Source organism: Thalassophryne amazonica, unplaced genomic scaffold (assembly GCF_902500255.1).
Source record: "Thalassophryne amazonica unplaced genomic scaffold, fThaAma1.1, whole genome shotgun sequence".
Lineage (NCBI taxonomy): Eukaryota > Metazoa > Chordata > Actinopteri > Batrachoidiformes > Batrachoididae > Thalassophryne > Thalassophryne amazonica.
This window is the reverse complement of record NW_022986364.1, coordinates 39,922-64,792: the sequence shown is the minus strand read 5'-3', so window position 1 is coordinate 64,792 and position 24,871 is coordinate 39,922. Positions and strand designations below refer to the sequence as shown.

Below are 24,871 nucleotides of genomic sequence, written 5' to 3'. Positions count from 1 at the left end.
TATATGCGTGACATGTGACTTTGGTTTATTCACCAAACTGTATTAATGTGTGACCTTTGACATTGTTTTATTCATCAGACTGTATTAATATGTGACATGTGACTTTACTTTATTCACCAAACTGTATTAATGTGTGACCTTTGACTTTGTTTTATTCACCAAACTGTATTAATATGTGACATGTGACTTTACTTTATTCACCAAACTGTATTAATGTGTGACCATTGACATTGTTTTATTCACCAAACTTTATTAATGTGTGACCTTTGACATTGGTTTATTCACCAAACATTATTAATGTGTGACCATTGACATTGTTTTATTCACCAAACTTTATTAATGTGTGACAATTGACATTGTTTTATTCATCAGACTGTATTAATGTGTGACCTTTGACTTTGTTTTATTCACCAAACTGTTTTAATGTGTGACCTTTGACATTGTTTTATTCATCAGACTGTATTAATATGTGACATGTGACTTTACTTTATTCACCAAACTGTATTAATGTGTGACCTTTGACTTTGTTTTATTCACCAGACGGTGTTAATATGTGACATGTGACTTTACTTTATTCACCAAACTGTATTAATGTGTGACCATTGACATTGTTTTATTCACCAAACTTTATTAATGTGTGACCTTTGACATTGGTTTATTCACCAAACATTATTAATGTGTGACCATTGACATTGTTTTATTCACCAAACTTTATTAATGTGTGACATATGACTTTGTTTTCTTCACCAAACTGTATAAATTTGGGACATGTGACTTTACTTCATTCGCTATAATGTATTTATGTGTGACCTTTGACTTTACTTTATTCATCACACTGTATTACTGTGTGACATGTGACTTTCCTTTATTCCCCAAACTGTATTAATGTGTGACCTTTGACATTGCTTTCTTCATCAGACTGTATTAATGTGTGACATGTGACTTTATTCACCTAACTGTATTAATGTGTGATCTTTGACTTTACTTTATTTACCAAACAGTATTAATGTGTGACATGTGACTTTTTTCACCTAACTGTATTAATGTGTGGGCTTTGACTTTGTTTTCTTTACCAAACTGTATTAATGTGGGACATGCAGGGGCGGATCTAGAGATAAATTCATGGGGTGGCAAGCAGGGACAGGCACTATTATGTGGGGTGGCAATGTAATGTTTATGTATTATGCTATTATAGGTCAGGAATCTGGATTATAGCGTCACAAGTCCAAGTTTCATATAGCCTAGATCAGTGGCCCGCAAGCTTTTTGCGCCACAGACCAATTTTCATGTAAAGTTAAAACAACATTTTTGCAGACCAATATAGAAAAAACTATAAACAATGTATGTAAAAAATGCGTGAGTGGAATAGTAATTTCAAGTGCTCCAATGGGCATCATAGATCTGTAAATTGTGTTTTCATGATCACAAAATGAACATTGCTGTAGTAGTGCAGCAGATAACCAAAACAATTGTTCAGTTTGTGATAAAAGCATCAAATGTGGCACACATATTCTAAATTAACTAACGTTTATTTTCAGATATGAAGACATCCTGGAGGTGACCTTTAATGAGCTACAGGGGTGAATAAAGTATTACACAGGGGTCAAAATATAAAAATTCTCCAATCATGTTGAAAACTATACCACACTATTTGTGTGATCATAAGGATTCCAAAAATGTATAGTTTGGGCTATCCATGACTGAATGTTATGGAGTTATGGGGTAACAACAGCAAAAATGGTGACAAAGGTCAGTTTCAGTTTGTACAAGGGTGAAAAGTTAAAGTTACTTCAGTTTTGGTAAAAAGTGATGCAAATTATTGGTTGAGTGAATAGGATTAATAAATGGAATAGTTTTGACTATGTCGAATGCTTGGTCTCCAAAGTAAAGGTCAAACAAGGTTGACGTCCATTGGATTCTATGACATGTGACATATGTTACCGCGTAACATGATAACTTAGCGTGACAGATGGTGCAAACTCTTCCTTTTTAAAATACTATTAACTAAACCAAGAATTTGCATAATTTTTTTACCAAAACTGGAGCAAGTTTAACGTTTGACCCCTGTACAAACTGAAACTGACCTTTGTCACCATATTTGCTGTTTTTACCCCATAACTCCAGAACATTCAGTCATAGATAGTCCAAACTATACCTTTTTGGAAGCTGTGTAATCAGATAAATAATGTGGTATACTTTTCAATATGATTGGAGCATTGTTAAAGTTTGACCCCTGTGTAATTCTTTATTGACCCCTGTAGCTCATTGGAGGTCAGCTCCAGGATGCCTCCATATCTGAAAATAAATATTAGTTAATTTAGAATATTTGTGCCAAATTTCATGCTTTTATCACAAACTGAATGATTGTTATGGATATTTTACGGCAATTCTACAGTAACGGAATTACAATCTGACCTATTCTGTAGTCGTTAGATGCAGTATGTCCAGATTTTGCTGCTGTTGTAATTCCGTTACCATAGAATTGCCCTTTAGCTAAGCTGCACCACTATAGTAGAAAACAACATATTTAATCAAATGACAGCAGAGAAGCTGTATGAGTCTTACCTGAGCTGAAGACTCACAGAAACACACCTCAAGGGTGTGTGTATCAGCGCTTGTCCTCTGCTCATCCTTCTGTCCTCTGTCCATCCTTCTGTCCTCTGTCCATCCCTCTGTCCTCTGTCCATCCCTCTGTCCTCTATCCATCCCTCTGTCCTCTGTCTTCTGTCCATCCCTCTGTCCTCTGTCCATCCTTCTGTCCTCTATCCATCCCTCTGTCCTCTATCCATCCCTCTGTCCTCTGTCTTCTGTCCATCCCTCTGTCCTCTGTCCATCCTTCTGTCCTCTATCCATCCCTCTGTCCTCTGTCCACCCTTCTGTCCTCTCCTCACACCCTCTTCTCTTGTTTCCAGTGTTCCTCTAAATCCACAACAAAGTGTTTTCTCCCCTCAGCAATAAAAAAGTGCTCCACTGTCGCGTTATGAAATGAAAGTGAAACCTAAAAAGCGTACATTGCCGCACGCGTGCACGGACTTTTGTTAACATAACACGACTTTAAGGTTGGACGAAACATCCCTAATATCTATGAGAGACACGAGTAAAGCTTAAGTCTAGCTACAAAGAAAGTTTTACCGGCTGATGTGACCAGTGTTGACGTCCGTCCTTGTTTTCAGTTCACCTGAAGCGACTATGGAAACAAGAGGTTCCACCCTAATAAAAATACCGCTGAAAACTTACTCCTCATTGTTTATTAATTTATACAGTACTTGGTAAAAGTAACAATTTTATAATTCTTTCTCCGCAAAGTTTTCCTGGCAGCTGTGTGTGCTGGCGTGTCATTGTGTCTTTTAGGGAAAGTTCAGCATCACAACAGGTGGGGGGGGCAGGGAGCAGCTTGTGCTGCGTTCAAGGGCGCTCAGAGAGCACAGTTTTCGCTGCTTAAAGTCATTCGCGAGATCCCTTTTTTGAAAAAAATGTCACCCACTTCTGATTGGGGTGGCAACTGGGGTGGCAAGAGCTATTTTTAGGGTGGCAGTTGCCACCCCAGTAGATCCGCCCCTGCATATAACTGTCTGAGTTGGTGAACACCTTGGCAACAGTAAACAGGATGTCCATATAACACTATGTGCGAACAAAATACTGTATGGATGTACTTCACGTATTTACGGTAGGTGCTTTACATGTGCACTGTATTGATGCACTGTACTTACTATGTAGATGTATGTATGTATGTAAATACAGTATGTTTAGTATGCATGACATTTCCTCCCTTTCACTTACATTGTAAACACGACTAAAAAATAACATCATAAAATTTATGTAATAAATGAATAAGAAAACAAATAGCACATATCAAGGTTTTAGTTACATAAAAAATGTAAGAGGAGATAGCAAGCGAAAAAGGCACAGAAGAATGACAATAATAAAACAGCAAATAATATACAAACAACATGACTGAGACAGCTTGCCAGCTCTCACACAACCTAAATAAATAATAAATTGAATATAAATTTAAGTTAAAGGCTATTAAACCGGGTTTGCGGTGGCAATCCCCGAACCCAGTGGTGGACGCCAGAAGTAAGGGATGCCGTCAAGCTGAAGAAGGAGTCCTACTTGTCTTTGTTGGCAGGTGGGACCCCGGAGACAGCTGACAGGTACCGGTAGGCCAAGCGTGCTGCAGCCTTTGCGGTCACAGAGGCAAAAACTCAGGTCTTGGAGGAGTTCAGAAAGGCCATGGAAGAGGATTATCAGTCAGCCTCGAAGAAATTCTGGCAAACCGTCCGATGCCTCAGGAGGCAGAAGCAGCTCTCCGCCTACACTGTCTATAGTGCGGGTGGGGTGCTGTTGACCCTGACTGGGGATGTTGTTGGGCAGTGGAAGGAATACTTCGAGGATCTCCTCAATCCCATAGTCACGTCTTCCGAAGAGGAAGCAGAGACGGGGGACTCAGAGGCGGACTCGTCCGTCAACCAGGCCGAAATCACCGAGGTGGTCAGAAAGCTCCTTGATGGCAAGGCTCCTGGGGTGGACGAAATCCGTCCTGAGTACCTTAAGTCTCTGGATGTTGTGGGAATGTCCTGGTTAACACGTCTCTGCAACATCGCATGGCGGTCAGGGACAGTAGCCCTGGATTGGCAGACCGGGGAGGTGGTCCCTCTGTTTAAGAAGGGGGACCGGAGAGTGTGTTCCAACTACAGGGGAATCACACTCCTCAGCCAACCCGATAAGGTCTATTCTGGGGTGCTGGAGAGGAGAATCCGACCGATAGTCGAACCTCGGATTCAGGAGGAGCAGTGTGGTTTTCGTCCTGGTCGCGGCACACTGGACCAGCTCTACACCCTCCATTGGGAGCTCGAGGGTTCATAAGAGTTTGCCTATCCAGTCCACATGTGCTTTGTATCTGGAGAAGGCGTTTGACCATGTCCCTCGAGGGACACACCTGTGGCACCCTGTGGGGGTGCTCCGGGAGTACGGGGTCCAGGGTCCTTTGCTAAGGGCTATCCGGTCCCTGTGTGACCGCAGCAGGAGCTTGGTTCGCATTGCCGGTAGTTAGACAAACCTGTTTCTAGTGCACGTTGGCCTCCACCCAGGGCTGCCCTTTGTCACCGGTTCTGTTCATTACCTTTATGGACAGAATTTCTAGGTGCAGCCAGGGTGTAGAGGGGGTCCGGTTTGGGAACCACAGAATCTCATCTCTGCTGTTTGCAGACAATGTGGTCCTGTTGGCTTCATCAAACCAGGACCTTCAGCGTGCAATGGGGCAGTTTGCAGCCGAGTGTGAAGCGTTCGGGATGAAGATCAGCACCTCCAAATCCGAGGCCATGGTTCTCGACAGGAAAAAGGTGCCTTGCCCTCTTCAGGTCGGAGGGGTGTCCTTGCCTCAGGTGGAAGAGTTTAAGTATCTCGGGGTCTTGTTCACGAGTGAGGGACGGAGGGAGCGTGAGATCGATAGATGGATCGGTGCAGCGTCTGCAGTGATGCGGTCACTGTATCGGACCGTCATGGTGAAGAGAGAGCTGAGCAGGTGGGCAAAGCTCTCGATTTACCGATCAATCTACGTTCCGACCCTCACCTATGGTCATGAGATTTGGCTCATGACCGAAAGAACAAGATTGCGAGTACAAGCGGCCGAGATGAGTTTCCTCCGCAGGGTGGCTGGGCGCTCCCTTAGAGATAGTGTGAGGAGCTCTGTCACTCGGGAGGAGCTCGGAGTCGAGCCGCTGCTCCTCTACGTGAAAAGGAGCCAGCTGAGGTCGCTTGGGCATCTTTTCTGGATGCCCCCTGGACGCCTCGCTGGAGAGGTGTTCCGGGCACATCCCATAGGGAGGAGGCCCCGGGGAAGACCCAGATCACGCTGGAGGGACGACGTCTCTCAGCTGGCTTGGGAACGCCTCGGGGTTCTCCCGGAGGAGCTGCGGGAGGTGTGTGTGGATCGGGAGGTCTGGGCGGCTTTGCTTAAGCTGCTGCCCCCTGACCCGACGAAGGATAAGCGGAAGAAAATGGATGGATGGATGGATGGATGGATGGGCTATTACCTTTACATTTTAGCTCAATAGCATATTTAATTATTTTTATATGTAAATATTAGAATTTTAGCTCAATAGTTTCCAGGTCATGTGATCAATTGACTCAAAATCCATGTGGAATCACAGTACTCCACTGGCTGCATGAGATACACCTCTTGTTTTTACATTTTAATTCTGTTCATATTTTTAATACATTTTTATATGTAAATATTAGCGTTTTAGCACAATAGCTTCCAGGTCATGTGATCAATTGACTCAAAATCCATGTGGAATCACAGTACTCCACTGGCTGCATGAGATACACCTCATGTTTTACATTTTAAATTCGTTCATATTTTTTAATTAATTTTTAGATGTAAATATTAGCATTTTAGCACAATAGCTTCCAGGTCATGTGATCAATTGACTCAAAATCAGTGTGGAATCATTGTGCTCCACTGGCTGCATGAGATACACCTCTTGTTTTTACATTTCAAACCTGTTCATATTTTTTGTTAATTTTTATATGTAAATATTAGCATTTTAGCTCAATAGCTTCCAGGTCATGTGATCAGTAGACTCAAAGTCAGTGTGAAATCTTTGTGCTCCACTGGCTGCATGAGATATGCCTCTTGTTTTTACATGTTAAATCTATTCATATTTTTAATGAATTTTTATATGTAAATGTTAGCATTTTAGCTCAATAGCATATTTTTATATTTTTTTTTATATGTAAATATTAGAATTTTAGCTCAATAGTTTCCAGGTCATATTATCAATCGACTCAAAATCCATGTGGAATCACAGTACTCCACTGGCTGCATGAGATACACCTCATGTTTTTACATTTTAAGTCTGTTCATATTATTTATTAATATTTATCTGTAAATATTAGCATTTTAGCTCAATAGCTTCCAGGTCATGTGATCAATTGACTCAAAATCCATCATGTGGAATCACAGTACTCCACTGGCTGCATGAGATACACCTCTTGGTTTTTCATTTTAAACCTGTTCATATTTTTTTTTTATTAATTTTTATATTTAAATATTAGAATTTTAATTTAACTCAATAGCTTCCAGGTCATGTGATCAATTGACTCAAAATCCATGTGGAATCACAGTACTCCACTGGCTGCATGAGATACACCTCTTGTTTTTACATTTTAAATCTGTTCATATTTTTAATTGATCTGTCAGCATGTGATGGATCGAGTGCACATAATCAGTGGCTGCAGAAGAGTTATCTACCTACCGGTGTGGCCCCGCCCGGCGCGTGACGTCATCGCGTGATGTCATCACGATTGGGTCTTTAAATGTTTACTACCGCTGTGTTGTTGCTATGGTGACGGCTGTTGATGACGTTGAGACGTTGTGTTAGCTCACAGCAGCCAGCAGCTCAACAACAGTGCCAGAAATTTCTCCTGCTCGCTCACAAAAAGTAGACAATTTAGTGATTAAATCATTTTTCTGGACTTTTTCTGAGTTTAAAGTTTGAACGGCAGCATCAGCTCACAACAGACGGAACTTAAACAACTAAACTGACAACTTTCTCCTGCTCACTCCCAAAGGTAAGAGGATTCAACAATTGTTTTTTTTTTTTCTTTTTTCACATAATAGAGACACATGTCCTTTTTAATATTTTTGCTGTTTATAATTTATTTTTTAAACTCTGAATCAGTTGTTACACCTGATGTGGTAGCCAGCACTAATCCAGGCAAAGGCTGCTTTTTTTAAGCAATAAATCAAACTGGAATTGATTGATTTATTGATTACCAGTGTGGAGGAGTGGATAAGGAACTGACGGGGTTTGAATCCTGCTCATGGTACCTGTCTTTGTCCTTGGACAGGACACTTAATTAATATGTTGTTTGAGTCCACCAGCTGTAAATGGGAACCAACCATAACTGAGAGAGAAAGTCTGGTGGATTTTCATGATTTTAATATGTACACTGGTTGGTGTGTTTGGGCTCCACTTTTATTTTGAGATGGTCCTTTACTGCACTTCTCCAAAGATTGGACACTAATGTGAAGGTTGTCTTCATCCCCAGTTGCTCCTCAATTCCCCAAAGATGTCATTAAGTGTTTTAAGAACCTTTTGTTTGTGTCTTTCAGTCACTGGATAGTCAAAAAGGTGGTCCAGAAAAGGTGAAGGTACCTTTATTGAACAATAATCTGAAGTCTTATTATTTAAGGGAGTCCTTTCAGGGCCACCCTGTAGTCGACCACATAGACACTTTGACAGATTCCACTGATCGACTGCATTGAGAGATGGACACGATGTTGAACTCTGCTAACAGCAAAAAAATACTAAGTGCTACAAAACAAACGCACATGTCTGATTTACATTTATAATAAGAAAGAAATCTCGAGCCTTATGTTCCACAGTGTCTGATGTCTGATGTTGTTTCCATAGCAACCATAAAGCTGGTTAAATTGTTCCCCTGCTGGTCAGGCAGCACCGGTGGAACGAATAATTATTCAAATGTAAATGTTTATTAATGACACCTTTTTGTCCCCACAGATCCATCATACGTCAAAATGCATCGTGTCCCTGTGATCATTGGTCTCCTTCTCTTCCTCCTCTTTCAACGTCTGACCTCAGCTGACCTGGAGGAGACAGAGCTCATGGACGTGGAGGTTGTGGTCAGCAGGACACCCTGTAGCGCCACCTGTGGGGTGGGGCTTCAAACTGAGACGCTGTGTTTCCTCAGAGGTGGAGAGAAAGTCCTGGAAGAAGCACCAGGAGGTCAAAGTGACCTTGAGGTCTGACACAAAGCTCTTCCCACTTTTCATTCTTACATGTGGTCATAATTCATGACAATAATAATTATTATTGACTTTAATGTTTCTGTTTCTCCTCATGATGAATTCTGCTGTGGAAAATATCTGGAACAAAGGTGTCAGACAAGTGTCGGATCCGTAAGGTAAATTGTCTACAGATGTGGTGGTGTGGACTCAAGACCTTCACTGTGACTGCAGGAGACAGAGTGGAGCTCAACTGTCTGCAAGAGGTCTTGGAAGACAAGGGGAGGTTCTCCTGGAGGTAAGGTCTGAGAGGAGATGAACGGAAGGATGCAGAAGTGTCTTTTCACTGCTATTTGTTTTGGAACTAGAACGGCACTCAGAGAGTTCAGTCTTTATCCCTTCTGACCTTTGTGATGTTATAAAGTGAGGACACAAAAGACAGATAAAAGGATAAAACTCTGAGGCAGATCTGGATCACTAAAAAACATGACTCAACTCTTCACGAATAAAGACCAACTTTGCACAAAAATTTTACCAAAGCCTTTGTACTCCCTTATGCCGACGACACGCGGGCGACAGCGGCGACAGGTTGCCATGTAATCCCTATGGAAGGACGCATTGTGGCGACACAAAAGTTCAAGCCACACAATGCAACACGATGGACACGAATGAAGCGGCGCGAATGAAGCAATTTTGAGTAATTGGCGCATTTGTGGCATGATATCATGTCGCGTTGCCCTCCTCCCCAAGTTGAAAAATCTGAACTTTTTCGTCTTGTCGTACCACGATGACCAATCAAGGACTGGATATGTAGTGACGTGGAGATGTCTGGAGTTTATATGTGGACATGTCCTGTCTCTGGCAACCAGCCTGTGAGCAGGACTTATGTCCCTTATTTCATAATAATGGGAGCGCGAGCAGCACCACCGCAGCAGCGGCAGCAGCCAGTTTTTTTTTCACGTGTGCGCGCGAACGAATCGTCTGTGAAGATTATTTTATTTATTAACTACACAGATGAATAATAAAACAAATGGTGACTGGTTCATAACACAATTATGACAGAGTTGGAGAGGAGAGCAAAGAACTGCAGCGACAGCCTTTTTTTTTTAAATTGTTTACATGTGTGCGCATGAACAGGACAGGAAGTCCTCAAACTGGGTCCTGGAGAGGCAGAAGTACCGCTGAAAGCTGGCCGTCATCCGAGACGCAGCTCCTGTAGCAAATAATGAAACTACCCGAATTGGGAACATCTCATGAGGATGTTGTGAACCCAGGGACGGCGCCTCTGGCGACATTTGTCAGCTTTCCACAACAAACAGAGCACAGCAACTCCTTCCGTTGATCAAGGTCCGCCGTGTTGACTTGACTGACAACCGGAGCTGGCGAGCAGAATGGAAGCTCCTCCTATTTGATGACTCATTGGGACAAATTTTCGCAGCGAAAGCAGAGAGACACACCGGGTGATGGTGGCGCGTCCATCACCAGGCAAGGCACGCGAATTTGTGGTGTCGCGTGTCGTGCGGTGTGAACGCGGCATTATGAGATATCACAAGGGCCACAACCAGTGCAGCATGATTCAGAAGCTCCATCCAGATCTGGATGAAGATCTGTCAGGGCGATGTGACATTTTGTTTCAGTGTGATGTTATGTTTTGTTTCAAGATGTGTCATTTTGTTTCAGGGTGATTTGGCGTTTTGCTAAAGGGCTCATCACTCCTGAGGACGCTCTGTTTGCTCGTCTCAAGGCTCCTATGATGGACCGGGTGATTCTAGATCCAGTCACAGAGAGTGATGCAGGTAATTACACACACATATTAAAGACATCTTTACAATGACAATTAATATATTTCTAACAGTTATACAAAAAAAAAAACAACCATTCAGTTGGTCTGATTCAGTGTTTACTACTACAACTCTGCACAAATGGACTTCATGAGACAAACTACAGTTTCAATAGTTGCTTTAAAACTCAGTAATCATTACAAATATGAAGAAGTGCCTTAGATTGAAGATAAATCAGTGTGAGTAACTAATCATACAATTCACCAAAAATGTAATTGAATGACAAATTATACAAACTGAAATATTTTTGTGGCACTCTTCAAATTGAAAACAACAGCTAAAACACACACACACACACACACACACTGAACAGCATCCCGTTTGATAAAAATCAGTCTGGTTTCTTTCAGGTACCTATCGCTGCACTGTGCTGGACTCCGCCTTCCGCAGGGTGAAGAGGATCGAGTGGGGGATCCGGGTTCTGCCTGTTGGGTTTATGGATCTGCAGTACCACAGCTCTCAGGAAGACTGGGACCAGCAGAACCAGACTGTGACCTCAACCCAGCAAAACAAGGAGAGAACTGCACTTAAAGTGGTATGTTTTAATTTGAATTATTTTAGATTACTGTCATCCTACTTGATTGTTTGAGGCTCAGTCTGTCAGAAGGACCTTCGGCAGTGAATTAACTGATTATTTTTGCAACACGCAATTTGATCCAATTCTGATATGTATCCAGATCATTATGAAAAAATTGATACTGCACACAGCTTCCAAATTTGGCAAAGCCGTTGTGCGGTTCTCGGTTGTGCGGTTTGATTGCCTCTACTGGTGGTTGGCTCTCACTGCGGTATTGTATCACTTCCTGTTCCGGAGCACGGCGGTGTTTTGCTGTATCTGTTAGTGTTTCACAGTGTAATCTTCACGTGCCTTAACTAAAGCACTCCCTCTGCTGAATCACCTCTAAATTATTTACACATTATTCACTTTGTGTGTTTTTAGGAATCCGCTAGCTTAGCGCAGCTACTAGCTCTTAGCCGGTTTAGCATGGTGGCTTCTCCTGTCTCTCCCGCACTTTTCTGCTCTGGGTATGAAATGTTTAGTTATTCCTCGGCCTCCTTTAGCAGTAATGGTACTTGTAATAAGTGTAGCTTATTCGTAGCTTTGGAGGCCAGGCTGGGCGAATTGGAGACTCGGCTCCGCACCTTGGAAAATCCTACAGCTAACCAGGCCCCTGTAGTCGGTGCGGACCAAGGTAGCTTAGCCGCCGTTAGTTCCCCTCCAGCGGATCCCGAGCAGCCGGGAAAGCAGGCCGACTGGGTGACTGTGAGGAGGAAGCGTAGTCCTAAACAGAAGCCCCATGTACACCGCCAACCCGTTCACATTTCTAACCATTTTTCCCCACTCGGCAACACACCCGCCGAGGATCAAACTCTGGTTATTGGCGACTCTGTTTTGAGAAATGTGAAGTTAGCGACACCAGCAACCATAGTCAATTGTCTTCCGGGGGCCAGAAATTTGAAACTGCTGGCTAAGGCTGAGCGTAAATTTGGTAAGATTGTAATTCACGTCGGCAGTAATGACACCCGGTTACGCCAATTGGAGGTCACTAAAATTAACATTGAATCGGTGTGTAACTTTGCAAAAACAATGTCGGACTCTGTAGTTTTCTCTGGGCCCCTCCCCAATCGGACCGGGAGTGACATGTTTAGGCGCATGTTCTCCCTGAATTGCTGTCTGTCTGAGTGGTGTCCAAAAAATGAGGTGGGCTTCATAGATAATTGGCAAAGCTTCTGGTGAAAACCTGGTCTTGTTAGGAGAGATGGCATCCATCCCACTTTGGATGGAGCACCTCTCATTTCTAGAAATCTGGCCAATTTTATTAAATCCTCCAAACCGTGACTATCCAGGGTTGGGACCAGGAAGCAGAGTTGTAGTCTTACACACCTCTCTGCAGCTTCTCTCCCCCTGCCATCCCCTCATTACCCCATCCTCGTAGAGACGGTGCCTGCTCCCAGACCACCAATAACCAGCAAAAATCTATTTAAGCATAAAAATTCAAAAAGAAAAATAATATAGCACCTTCAACTGCACCACAGACTAAAACAGTTAAATGTGGTCTATTAAACATTAGATCTCTCTCTTCTAAGTCCCTGTTAGTAAATGATATAATAATTGATCAACATATTGATTTATTCTGCCTTACAGAAACCTGGTTACAGCAGGATGAATATGTTAGTTTAAATGAGTCAACACCCCCGAGTCACACTAACTGCCAGAACGCTCGTAGCACGGGCCGAGGCGGAGGATTAGCAGCAATCTTCCACTCCAACTTATTAATTAATCAAAAACCCAGACAGAGCTTTAATTCATTTGAAAGCTTGACTCTTAGTCTTGTCCATCCAAATTGGAAGTCCCAAAAACCAGTTTTATGTGTTGTTATCTATCATCCTCCTGGTTGTTACTGTGAGTTTCTCTGTGAATTTTCGGACCTTTTGTCGGACTTAGTGCTTAGCTCAGATAAGATAATTATAGTGGGCGATTTTAACATCCACACAGATGCTGAGAATGACAGCCTCAACACTGCATTTAATCTATTGTTAGTCTTGATTGGCTTTGCTCAAAATGTAAATGAGTCCACCCACCACTTTAATCATACCTTAGATCTTGTTCTGACTTATGGTATGGAAATTGAAGACTTAACAGTATTCCCTGAAAACCCCCTTCTGTCTGATCATTTCTTAATAACATTTACATTTACTCTGATGGACTAACCAGCAGTGGGGAATAAGTTTCATTACGGTAGGTGTCTTCAGAAAGCACTGTAACTAGGTTTAAGGATATGATTCCTTCTTTATGTTCTCCAATGCCATATACCAACACAGGGCAGAGTAGCTACCTAAACTCTGTGAGTGAGATAGATTATCTCGTCAATAGTTTTATATCCTCATTGAGGACAACTTTGGATGCTGTAGCTCCTCTGAAAAAGAGAGCCTTAAATCAGAAGTGTCTGACTCCGTGGTATAACTCACAAACTCGCAGCTTAAAGCAGATAACCCATAAGTTGGAGAGGAAATGGCGTCTCACTAATTTAGAAGATCTTCACTTAGCCTGGAAAAAGAGTCTGTTGCTCTATAAAAAAGCCCTCCGTAAAGCTAGGACATCTTACTACTCATCACTAATTGAAGAAAATAAGAACAACCCCAGGTTTCTTTTCAGCACTGTAGCCAGGCTGACAAAGAGTCAGAGCTCTATTGAGCCGAGTATTCCTTTAACTTTAACTAGTAATGACTTCATGACTTTCTTTGCTAATAAAATTTTAACTATTAGAGAAAAAATTACTCATAACCATCCCAAGACATATCGTTCTCTTTGGCTACTTTCAGTGATGCCGGTATTTGGTTAGACTCTTTCTCTCCGATTGTTCTGTCTGAGTTATTTCATTAGTTACTTCCTCCAAACCATAAACATGTCTATTAGACCCGATTCCTACCAGGCTGCTCAAGGAAGCCCTACCATTAATTAATGCTTCGATCTTAAATATGATCAATCTATCTTTATTAGTTGCCTATGTACCACAGGCTTTTAAGGTGGCAGTAATTAAACCATTACTTAAAAAGCCATCACTTGACCCAGCTATCTTAGCTAATTATAGGCCAATCTCCAACCTTCCTTTTCTCTCAAAAATTCTTGAAAGGGTAGTTGTAAAACAGCTAACTGATCATCTGCAGAGGAATGGTCTATTTGAAGAGTTTCAGTCAGGGTTTAGAATTCATCATAGTACAGAAACAGCATTAGTGAAGGTTACAAATGATCTTCTTATGGCCTCAGACAGTTTACTCATCTCTGTGCTTGTTCTGTTAGACCTCAGTGCTGCTTTTGATACTGGTGACCATAAAATTTTATTACAGAGATTAGAGCATGCCGTAGGTATTAAAGGCACTGCGCTGTGGTGGTTTGAATCATATTTTTCTAATAGATTACAATTTGTTCATGTAAATGGGGAATCTTCTTCACAGACTAAGGTTAATTATGGAGTTCCACAAGGTTCTGTGCTAGGACCAATTTTATTCACTTTATACATGCTTCCCTTAGGCAGTATTATTAGACAGCATTGCTTAAATTTTCATTGTTACGCAGATGATACCCATCTTTATCTATCCATGAAGCCAGAGGACACACACCAATTAGCTAAACTGCAGGATTGTCTTACAGACATAAAGACATGGATGACCTCTAATTTCCTGCTTTTAAACTCAGATAAAACTGAAGTTATTGTACTTGGCCCCACAAATCTTAGAAACATGGTGTCTAACCAGATCTTTACTCTGGATGGCATTACCCTGACCTCTAGTAATACTGTGAGAAATCTTGGAGTCATTTTTGATCAGGATATGTCATTCAATGTGCATATTAAACAAATATGTAGGACTGCTTTTTTGCATTTGCGCAATATCTCTAAAATTAGAAAGGTCTTGTCTCAGAGTGATGCTGAAAAACTAATTCATGCATTTATTTCCTCTAGGCTGGACTATTGTAATTCATTATTATCAGGTTGTCCTAAAGTTCCCTGAAAAGCCTTCAGTTAAGTCAAAATGCTGCAGCTAGAGTACTGACAGGGACTAGAAGGAGAGAGCATATTTCACCCATATTGGCTTCTCTTCATTGGCTTCCTGTTAATTCTAGAATAGAATTTAAAATTCTTCTTCTTAATAAGTATTTGAATAATCAGGTCCCATCTTATCTTAGGGACCTCATAGTACCATATCACCCCAATAGAGCGCTTCGCTCTCAGACTGCAGGCTTACTTGTAGTTCCTAGGGTTTGTAAGAGTAGAATGGGAGGCAGAGCCTTCAGCTTTCAGGCTCCTCTCCTGTGGAACCAGCTCCCAATTCGGATCAGGGAGACAGACACCCTCTCTACTTTTAAGATTGGGCTTAAAACTTTTTGCTAAAGCTTATAGTTAGGGCTGGATCAGGTGACCCTGAACCATCCCTTAGTTATGCTGCTATAGACTTAGACTGCTGGGGGGTTCCCATGATGCACTGAGTGTTTCTTTCTGTTTTTGCTCTGTATGCACCACTCTGCATTTAATCATTAGTGATTGATCTCTGCTCCCCTCCACAGCATGTCTTTTTCCTGGTTCTCTCCCTCAGCCCCAACCAGTCCCAGCAGAAGACTGCCCCTCCCTGAGCCTGGTTCTGCTGGAGGTTTCTTCCTGTTAAAGGGAGTTTTTCCTTCCCACTCGCCAAGTGCTTGCTCACAGGGGGTCGTTTTGACCATTGGGGTTTTTACGTAATTATTGTATGGCCTTGCCTTACAATATAAAGCGCCTTGGGGCAACTGTTTGTTGTGATTTGGCGCTATATAAATAAAAGTGATTGATTGATTGATGTCTGAGTTCCAGTCATTGGTGCACCAATGACGGGAAGTCGGACCTCTTACCGGGGCTAAACACGCATTTTAAAGATGAATGACTGCTCGTCGCCTTGCCTCTGTCTCTTGTAGCTAATGTTCCTGTGTGGTTAATGACTCAGCATTCAGGCGTATTTGTGAGTGTATTTCTGAAGCACGTTTTTACACACACGCAAACTGTGATTAAATCAGGCCCTGTAGCTCCAAAAATGCTGACTTTTACAGTGACTTTATTACAATCTGACAGAGGTTCCTAAAAGTCAACTTTACAAAATAAGACTTTATTGATCTCACAGTGGAGAAATTCACGTTACATCAGCTCTTAAAAAAAACACACACAAGATGAGTGTGAATAGAGGAAAATGTGCATCAAACAGCGTGTGCAAAGATAAGCAATAATAATAATACTTGTAACAATACAAGATAAGAAAATGAGGTAGAAATAGAATATATATATATATATATATATATATATATATATATATACACATACACACACACACATATAACCATGACTGAATTAAAAAATAGGAGCATCTTATTTACAATATGTGAAGTGGAATTTAGATGTGATATGGTGACATTAGTGCTGGGATTTGTAAACAAGTTATTGCACGTGAGTTGCGGACATATTATTGCATGTGGTTATTTCACAGTGTTATTGTACAATCTGACAGCAGCAGGGAGGAACGACCTGCGGTATCGTTCCTTCTTGCACTGAGGGTGCCTCAGTCTGTCACTGAACGAGCTGCACAGCTCCACTACAGTCCGATGCAAAGGGTGAGAGGAGTTGTCCATGATGGATTTGAACTTGGCTAACACCCTCCTCTCAGCCACTTCCTCCGGAGACTCCAGAGGACAGAGCTGGACTTCCTGACCAGCTTATTCAGTCTCTTTCTCTCCCGCTCTGTGCTGCCCGGGGCCCAACAGATGACAGCATAAAGGAGAGCAGAGGCTACAACAGAGTCGTAGAAGGTCTTAAGCAGAGGCCTGCTCACTCCAAAGGATCTCAGTCTCCTCAGGAGGTGGAGGCGACTGACTTTTCTTGCACAGGGCGTCATTGTTGTGAGTCCAGTCCAGTTTGCTGTTGAGGTGAACACCCAGGTATTTGAAGCTGTCCACAGTCTTTATGTCCTCCCACTGGATGTTCACCGGTGGGTGAGGTGGTGGTTTCCTCCTGAAGTCGATCACCATCTCCGTCTTACTGGTGTTGAGACACAAGTGGTTGCGCTCACACCAGTCCAAGAAGTCTGTGATGACCGACCGGTACTCCACCTCGTTCCCCTCAGACCCACAACGGCGGAGTCATCAGAGAACTTCTGGAGATGGCAGCTGTCCGTGTTGTAGGTGAAGTCCGAGGTGTAAAGGGTGAAGAAGAAAGGCGAGAGGACAGTGCCCTGGGGGGCCCCGGTGCTGCACCTACCACCTCAGACTGACAGCTGCGCAGCCGCATGTACTGCGGGCGGTCAGTGAGGTTGTCGATGGTCCAGGCGGTGAGGTGTCCATCCACACCTACGTCCTTCAGCTTCCCCCGCAGCAGCGCCGGCCTGATGGTGTTGAAAGCGCTGGAGAAATCAAAGAACATGACTCTCACAGTGACAGCGTCATCTACCCCGATGTTGGGCCTGTAGGCAAACTGCAGCAGGTCCAGGATGTCGCTCACCATGGTGCAGAGGTGAGACAGGATGAGCCATGAGGTGGGAGGTCAGGGCAACGGTGTTTTGGGAACCCGGACCACACAGGAGGTTTTCCACAGGGTGGGGACCACCCCCAGGCTGAGGCTTTTGTTAAAGATGTGGCTGAGGACCTCACAGAACCTCACTCACCTCACTTTTATTTTGAATCTGAGCTGAAACTTGTGTCCAAGGCTTCAGTGTCTTGTTCCAGTGCAGAGAAATAGAAAAGTTTCCAGGTTAAACCCTTTATATTTACACAGCTTGGTTTGTTAGTGAGGTTTAACGCCTTGTGACCAAGTAAAAACTCTTAACAAAATCCAGATGATGTTATTTCATACAGAGTGATGGACATCAGTGAATAAATGTGACAGAACAAAATCATCCAAATCAATCCCATTTTACAAATAACCCATGGAATTATTTTTTACACTTTTATTTGGTGAAAGCAATTATTGTTTTTTTTAATGTGCTAGATAATTACAGTTATTTATTCTTATTATCTGCAATAGTAATCAGAGTACTCAGCAGCAGTGTGTGTTTCTGTGTGTTGATGTAAAGGTGGTGATGAGCTTCGTCATCGGTGGAACGACATTTGGACTCATCGTCCTGCTCCTCGTCAGGACGAGCAGACGACTGCTGAAATGGAAGAGATGGTCAAGATGATCCTGAATGTTCCAGCTGGAGGACTGAAGAAATGTGAAGCTAAAGGTTCCACCAAAGTCAGCGAATCGTTTCTTGATTTGTGTTCTCCATCGTGTCAAAATGTCGAAAAGTCAATTTGAATAAAAATGTGAAACATGAAACAGTATTTGTTCGGTGACAGAATAGTAATTAAAAAGCTGCCATGGAACAGACGATCACCGTGACATCACAACACATCCACATCATGACACTTTGTCATTTCCCAACCAGAAAGGACGAGAACACAGACCTCTGCCAGGGCTGAGGCGTCCTAGAACTTAGACACCAACACCACGTTCAGTAGAACACAGGCCGGCCGTCTGCGTAGGCCAGTCTGTGGTTATTACCATCTTTCTAAGAAGAAGAAGCCATAAATATTCCAGAGGTCCTGTGGTTAAATGACATGACTCCACCTTACTGTATAAAACTAATCATGTCTGCAGCTTTGATCCCTTTGGACAGGATGACCTGGGTTCACATGCAGGTCTGTTAATGTCATTACTGACAGTGTAACAGTGATTTTAATCCAACTACATTATGTGAGTTATTTTCAGAATGCATGCTGCCGTGTCACTAATGACTCTGGTGACTTACCTTCTCTAAAACCATCTTTAGAAATGACCTTATTACTGATCCCGTGCAGACAGACATGTCTGTAAATATTCTGTCATGTAATCTGGAAAAGGAGTTTTCTACAACAACTGAATGACAAAAATATTTGCGGGAAAAAAATTCCAGCCTGGATCAAGCACACGTGTCCACAACATGTGAATATGTGGAAAGTTAAGGCTGATTAAAATGTGCTGTTTTATTAGATTAATTAAGTGTTGTGGGGCTTCACTTCCATATCAGGAGTGATGACACCTTATCTGTGATTGAAATTAAGTGCATGTCAGTCACATGACCTCTGGAAAAACAGAGACTTCATCTGAAACATTAATCTGTCATTGAGACAAGCTTCAACACCAAATGGACCATGACAATAACGCATATGGTCACATTCATCAGATTCAAAACTTTTACATTTTTAGTTTGTAGCAGGCATTCATCATGTTTTGGACATAATTCACCATACCAGGTACATTCCCTGCTTGGTATGTGGTAACGCTCAGATGTGCGGAGCTCAGACAATGTGTCCCATGACCTGCATGTGTCAACATGCTGAGGCGTGCACACAGAGTTTCCCGTCTTGCCAAAGGGTATTCTGTGCATATAAAGCCTATCAGCACGTTTGATGCACGTTTGTTCCTGTCTTAAGCCGGGTTCACACGGCAGGATAATTAGGCCGATATCGGACCCAATCTTCCCCTTCCGCCTTTCTTAAGGACGCCCCGACAATCGTGATGACGCTAAAGATAATCTTATCAGATATTCCTCCTGTGTGTGGTGTGTTATGAGCACTCTGATCTGCTCGGAAGGGCGTCAGGAGCGCTGCGATCGCAAATCGGGGATATTAAACATGTTGGATTTTTTTGGCCCGATATCGCTGTGTGTATTGTGTCCTCCGACCAAAACAAGCATGCAGCCTGCTGAATGTGACGTTCAGCCAATCAGAAAGCAAGGTGACGGACGCACGGAGCGGAAAATAAAATCAAAACAGTTGTTCTGATTTACAAGAAAGTCCAGTGGTCGTGCTGTCTCCACTCCTTTAAAGAACAACTTTTCTTTTTTTTCTTTTCGTATCGTTTTTGTTCCCCTCTGTTTTAAATAGTCCACAAAGTACCTCAGTTTGTTTACTCTGAGGTCATGTTCAATCTCGAGAGATTTTGCGAGATTTCCTGTCTGAGCTGTGAATGTCCGTGCGTGAAATCTGTTCGTGTGTGGTGTTGTTGTCCTTACTGTGTGGCTGAACACCACACACTGTACGACCAAACCTGTTAGAGCTATGACTTTGTCTTCACCTGTGTGGTCTCTCAGGTTTTGGAAACCTAAAGATAATTTTAAAATCCTGTCGTGTGAACCAGGCTTTAGCTCCTGTGTGGACAGTCGGCAGAGCTCATTATCTCCTACGTATGTAAATGACAAGCTGTCTGACATTCTGATGTTCCCCGTTTCCTTCATGTATTCCTGCTGTACATGTGACAAATCTTTCTCCGCCCTCTGTGGTGCTTCCTCTGTCAGGACTCTTGTGAGGTCATGGGCGGGGCCAAGCTGTATAAAGGTCTGTGATTTGTGTGAATAAAGGAGGACACAAGGAAAATGTAGAAATAACGAGAGAAATAAACGGCACACACTTGTTTTTCCAAAATGGGGAAATGTGTCTCCATCCATCACAATTTCTACAATTTTAACTTTTTTATGAGCAGCAAAAGCTTCATATTATGTATCTATATTTGAGAGGTGACAGTCGTGGAAAAAAAAAAATTCAAGAAAATGCAAATTGGCCACAAATCATCCTGTGATAAAACTACATGACAAAGTAATGCTGTTTGAAGTGAGGAGCAGTGAGGGAACAGTAACTTTCAGTTTAGTGGAAATGACACACACCTCAATAACCAGGAGGATCTTCATTTAACTATAAAAAATAACCATAAAAAGCATCATCACAACAGTTCAGTTTTACAAAGAGTGGAAAGAACTAGATTAAACTTACTAAAGTGTAAGTTCAACAAACAGTTAAGACACATTGATGTGTTCAGACAACTGTAATATCTCCCCCTGGTGGTAGGTTGCTGGAACAGCTTTTCGGATCATAGCAGAAACTTGTTTCAGGAGAGAAAACAAGAGCAGACTCCATCCATCCATTCATCCATCCTCTAAGCCAGTTCATCGAAATTGGTGTTTCTGTGGAAGTGGGAGAAAGTCGCCAGAGGGAACCCACACAAACATGGGGAGAACATGCAAACTTAACACAGCAAGGACCTGGTCAGAAGAGAACCTGGAACCTTCTTGCTGTGAGACAGCAGTTCTAACAACTGAGTCACCGTGTCACCCACAGGAGCAGTACTCCTTCTTCAACAGAACTTCTCCAAAGGTCACACAACTGACACTAAAAAAATGAGCCAGTCTGAACATTCACTCATTTATTTATGTTTTCCTTTCAGCTGCTCCCGTTTCATTCAGGGTCACCACAGCAGATACAAGTGTTAAGGTTTGATTGCAGAGTTCAATTGCAACCCAAAAATGCAGTCAGCGTGGACACAAAGGATTTTATCAACCACAGCGATTTATTGTGACATAGTTCCAAAAAAAGGTGCAAAGGTATTTAACAGTCCCAAAATATCCCATACATACAGTGCGGCAAAAACACAACAGAGGCTGCAAAGTAAAAGATCAAAAAGCAGGGCCAGAAGTGCCAAAATGTCAAAAACTGAGTAAATCACAAGAAACAGTACTTACACACAAGAAAATGGACAGGAGGCCTACACAACAGTGTGTGGTGGGGTCAAAGGTCATGTGAGAACTAATAAAAGGTGATCAGAATTAAACAGAATCTGCAGGTGAGTAAAACATAACATACAGAAAAAGAAAGCCGGGAGCAAAAGGTGCACATAAGGTAACTACAAAAAACAGTGTGAAAATAATTTACTTCAATTGATGCATTATTATTGTTAAAACCTGCCAGAAAATTGTGTCATTATATTGGTGCACAATATACTGCGGCTACGCTGTGGTGTTCTATATGGCTCGGTAGATGTCGATATGCTGTCGACTTTAAAAGTAGATCTTGGTTCCTAAAAGGCTGGGCACCCCTGTCGTAAATTGTAACCAACTTCACTCTGGTGTGTGTTTGAATGATTTTCTTGCAGGCTTTTGCTGTGCGCGTGAGGCTGAAGGTAAACGCGAGCGTCACTGCGTGTATGGCAAGCCAAGAGTGCCACAAATATGCCGCTTTCAGACACGTTTCACCAAAAATACGATGTAAAAAAAATGCAGTTTTGTTAGTTATTACGCGCTTTATGCATTAATTAAAGACCACGCTGCTAAATGCGTCAAAAAATATACTGTTTTTCCCACGCCACAATGGAGCCCTTAAAAAATGCCATAAAATACACCGTTCAGATGCCCACAACACGCATAAAATAAGCACGTCTGTGCACTTCACGTAAAAAAACTGTGTTGGTATGGAAAGCCAACAGTGCCACAATTACGCCACTTTCAGGCGCATTTCACCAAAAATACGCCGTAAAAAACACCATTTTGTTAGTTATTACGGTGCTTTTTACGCTGTAATTAAAGACAACGCCGTTAAATGTGTCCAATTGCTGATCAAGACGAGCAGACAGAATCAGTCCAGCACAGATCTCTTTGCGGCAAAGTTTGCTCCAACTTACCCGTTATGCCATTTAACATTGGCTAATATTTTGGGGATTAGGCAGGAAAATATGTCATAAATTAACATACCCTTTCATACATCGTTTCATTGTTTTTTATTTTTTTTAATACGTTTCCCTCCTCATTTATTTGAAGGATTTTATGCACACATTTTGTAACTGTGGTTGTGGTGCAGTGGTAAGACTCCTGTCTACTGTTTAGCTCTTTTCAGGTTTGAATCCTGCAAGTGACATGTGTTTTTTTTTAACCAAAAAAACTCCATTTGAGATTAAGAACATCTTTTCCAAGGGAGTCCTGGTCAAGATAAACAGCAGCAAATACAAAGCACAGTTACACATTTACACAAACACAAGCAAAAGGCAAATAAAAAAGATGATAAAAATTTAAATTACAAGCACAATATAAAAAACAAGTTCATATTATGGAGTTGGCCTCAAGTGCTCTTAATGTGGATTTAAAAGCACTCAGTGAAATTAATACTTTTAATTTCCACTCCTCTTGTAATTTATTCCAGGCAAAAGCTGCAGAGTGGACAAAAGCCCTCTTCTGTCTGGGCACATGGAACAGAGCTGATCCACAGCAATAAATAACTGTTCCATCAGCATAAAAAATGCAAATTAGCATCTGACACATTAGAGCCCAAAAAGTTGGCATGATTAGTAAATAAAAGGGGACCCCAAACAGAACCCTGCGCCACCCCCTTGTGGACAGAAAAAAATTCAGAACACAGACCATCAGATTTAAAAATTATAATAACCTTTATTTATCCAGGTAGAATTCCACTGAGATTGAAGCCTCTTTTTCAACGAAGACCTGGCCAAGAAAGGCAGCAGCACATGTCATCGTGTACAGGTTAACATCAAAAGGAGAAGGATGGTGATTAATAAAATACAATCGACTTGGTCATTATAACATGCATGGTGTAAAGTATCAGGCAGATTTAGTGTTAGAAACATAGGCACTGCACAAACGAATCCCATTTGCGATCTCAATAAATGAACTGGAAGGAGTTCAAGGAAGTCAGTCTGGACAGTTTCAGTTCAGATTGGAGAACGTTCCAATCAGAGGAAGCTGAAAATCTAAAGGCATTCTTTCCTGCTTCAGTGAAGACACGAGGTACATGGAAACATAACATGTCATTGAGAGCGTTTCCTCACAGAAAGAGATTTAATAACTTTCCAAAATTTCTGTGGCTGTTTAGATTATTAGTGGTGACAAAGATGATGGACTCAGTGATGGCCATGTAGAAGTTCACCATCATTGTTTGTGGCAGGTTGAGCTTCCTCAGCTGCTGTAGAAAGTACATCTTCTGTTTTACTCTCTTGATGAGAGAGCTGATGTTCAGCTCCTACTTGAGGTCCTGGTGATGGTGATCCACAGGTAGCAGAAGGACTCCACAATGGCAACTGGGGAGTCACACAGGACTGGGTTCTTTTAGAAGTCAACAACCATCTTCACTGCCTTGAGGGTGTTGAGCTCCAGCTTGTTCTGTTTGCAGCAGGACACTACGTGACCGATCTCCATCTGTAGACAGACTCATTCCCATCAGAGATGAGTCAGCTGAGGGTCGTATCATCCGTGAACTTAAGGAGCTTCACAGACTGGTGACTGGAGGTGCAGCTGTTGGTGTACAGGAAGAAGAGAAGAGGGGAAAGAATGCACCCACGGGGAGATCCAGTGCTGATGGACCGTGTGTTGGAGACGTGCCTTTTTTTTTTCTTACACAGACAACAGGAGACAAGTATGAAGAAGTAGACTTTTCCACCCATCCCTGCGCTATCAAGTCCTGCAAGTAGTCCATCTCCCTGTACAGCAGCTTTGGTGCAGAGAGATACGTTTTCAAAAATGGCTCTGTCTTTTAACAAAATATGCATTTGCAGATTCTCTGCACATCCTATGTCATCATCTGTTTTCAAAAATGATGCTGATTCTTCTCTTAACATCTGCTGAACAGTCTTTCTTTTGTTTTCATCCACATGAGACAGGTCAACAGGAGGGTCCCATTGCTCACTGGTGGGGGTGCATCCTGTGGCGTCTTGGATGTGGATCTCGTTGACGGCAGCAGACGGGAGGTCTTTCTTGAAGATGTTGGCGGGGTAGACAGACCCCACTGACTGCACAGTACCAATAATGGTTCTCCCTTGTAGTAAAATGTCATGGTTGGTAGGGTTCACTAACAGTAATTTTTGGAACAGACCCTGCTTTCATTGAAATTAATGTGTCACAAAACTCTAAGCCATCTGGCCACTCTGGATTTTCAGACGGTTCAAAAATCAGTGTAGTGTCCTCTTTA

The 24,871-nt window shown here is 42.3% G+C and overlaps 1 protein-coding gene across 1 annotated transcript; it reads left to right on the top strand.

Moving 5' to 3' along the window:
- The first annotated feature begins 8,910 nt into the window (after positions 1-8,910).
- Positions 8,911-24,374, top strand: LOC117506130. Its single transcript, XM_034165635.1, has 7 exons — positions 8,911-9,050; positions 10,433-10,548; positions 10,944-11,132; positions 18,181-18,341; positions 23,909-23,958; positions 24,077-24,182; positions 24,306-24,374. Exons 1-7 carry the CDS (start codon positions 8,947-8,949, stop codon positions 24,372-24,374), a joined length of 795 nt encoding a protein of 264 aa, XP_034021526.1. The 5' UTR covers positions 8,911-8,946.
- The last annotated feature ends 497 nt before the right edge of the window (positions 24,375-24,871 follow it).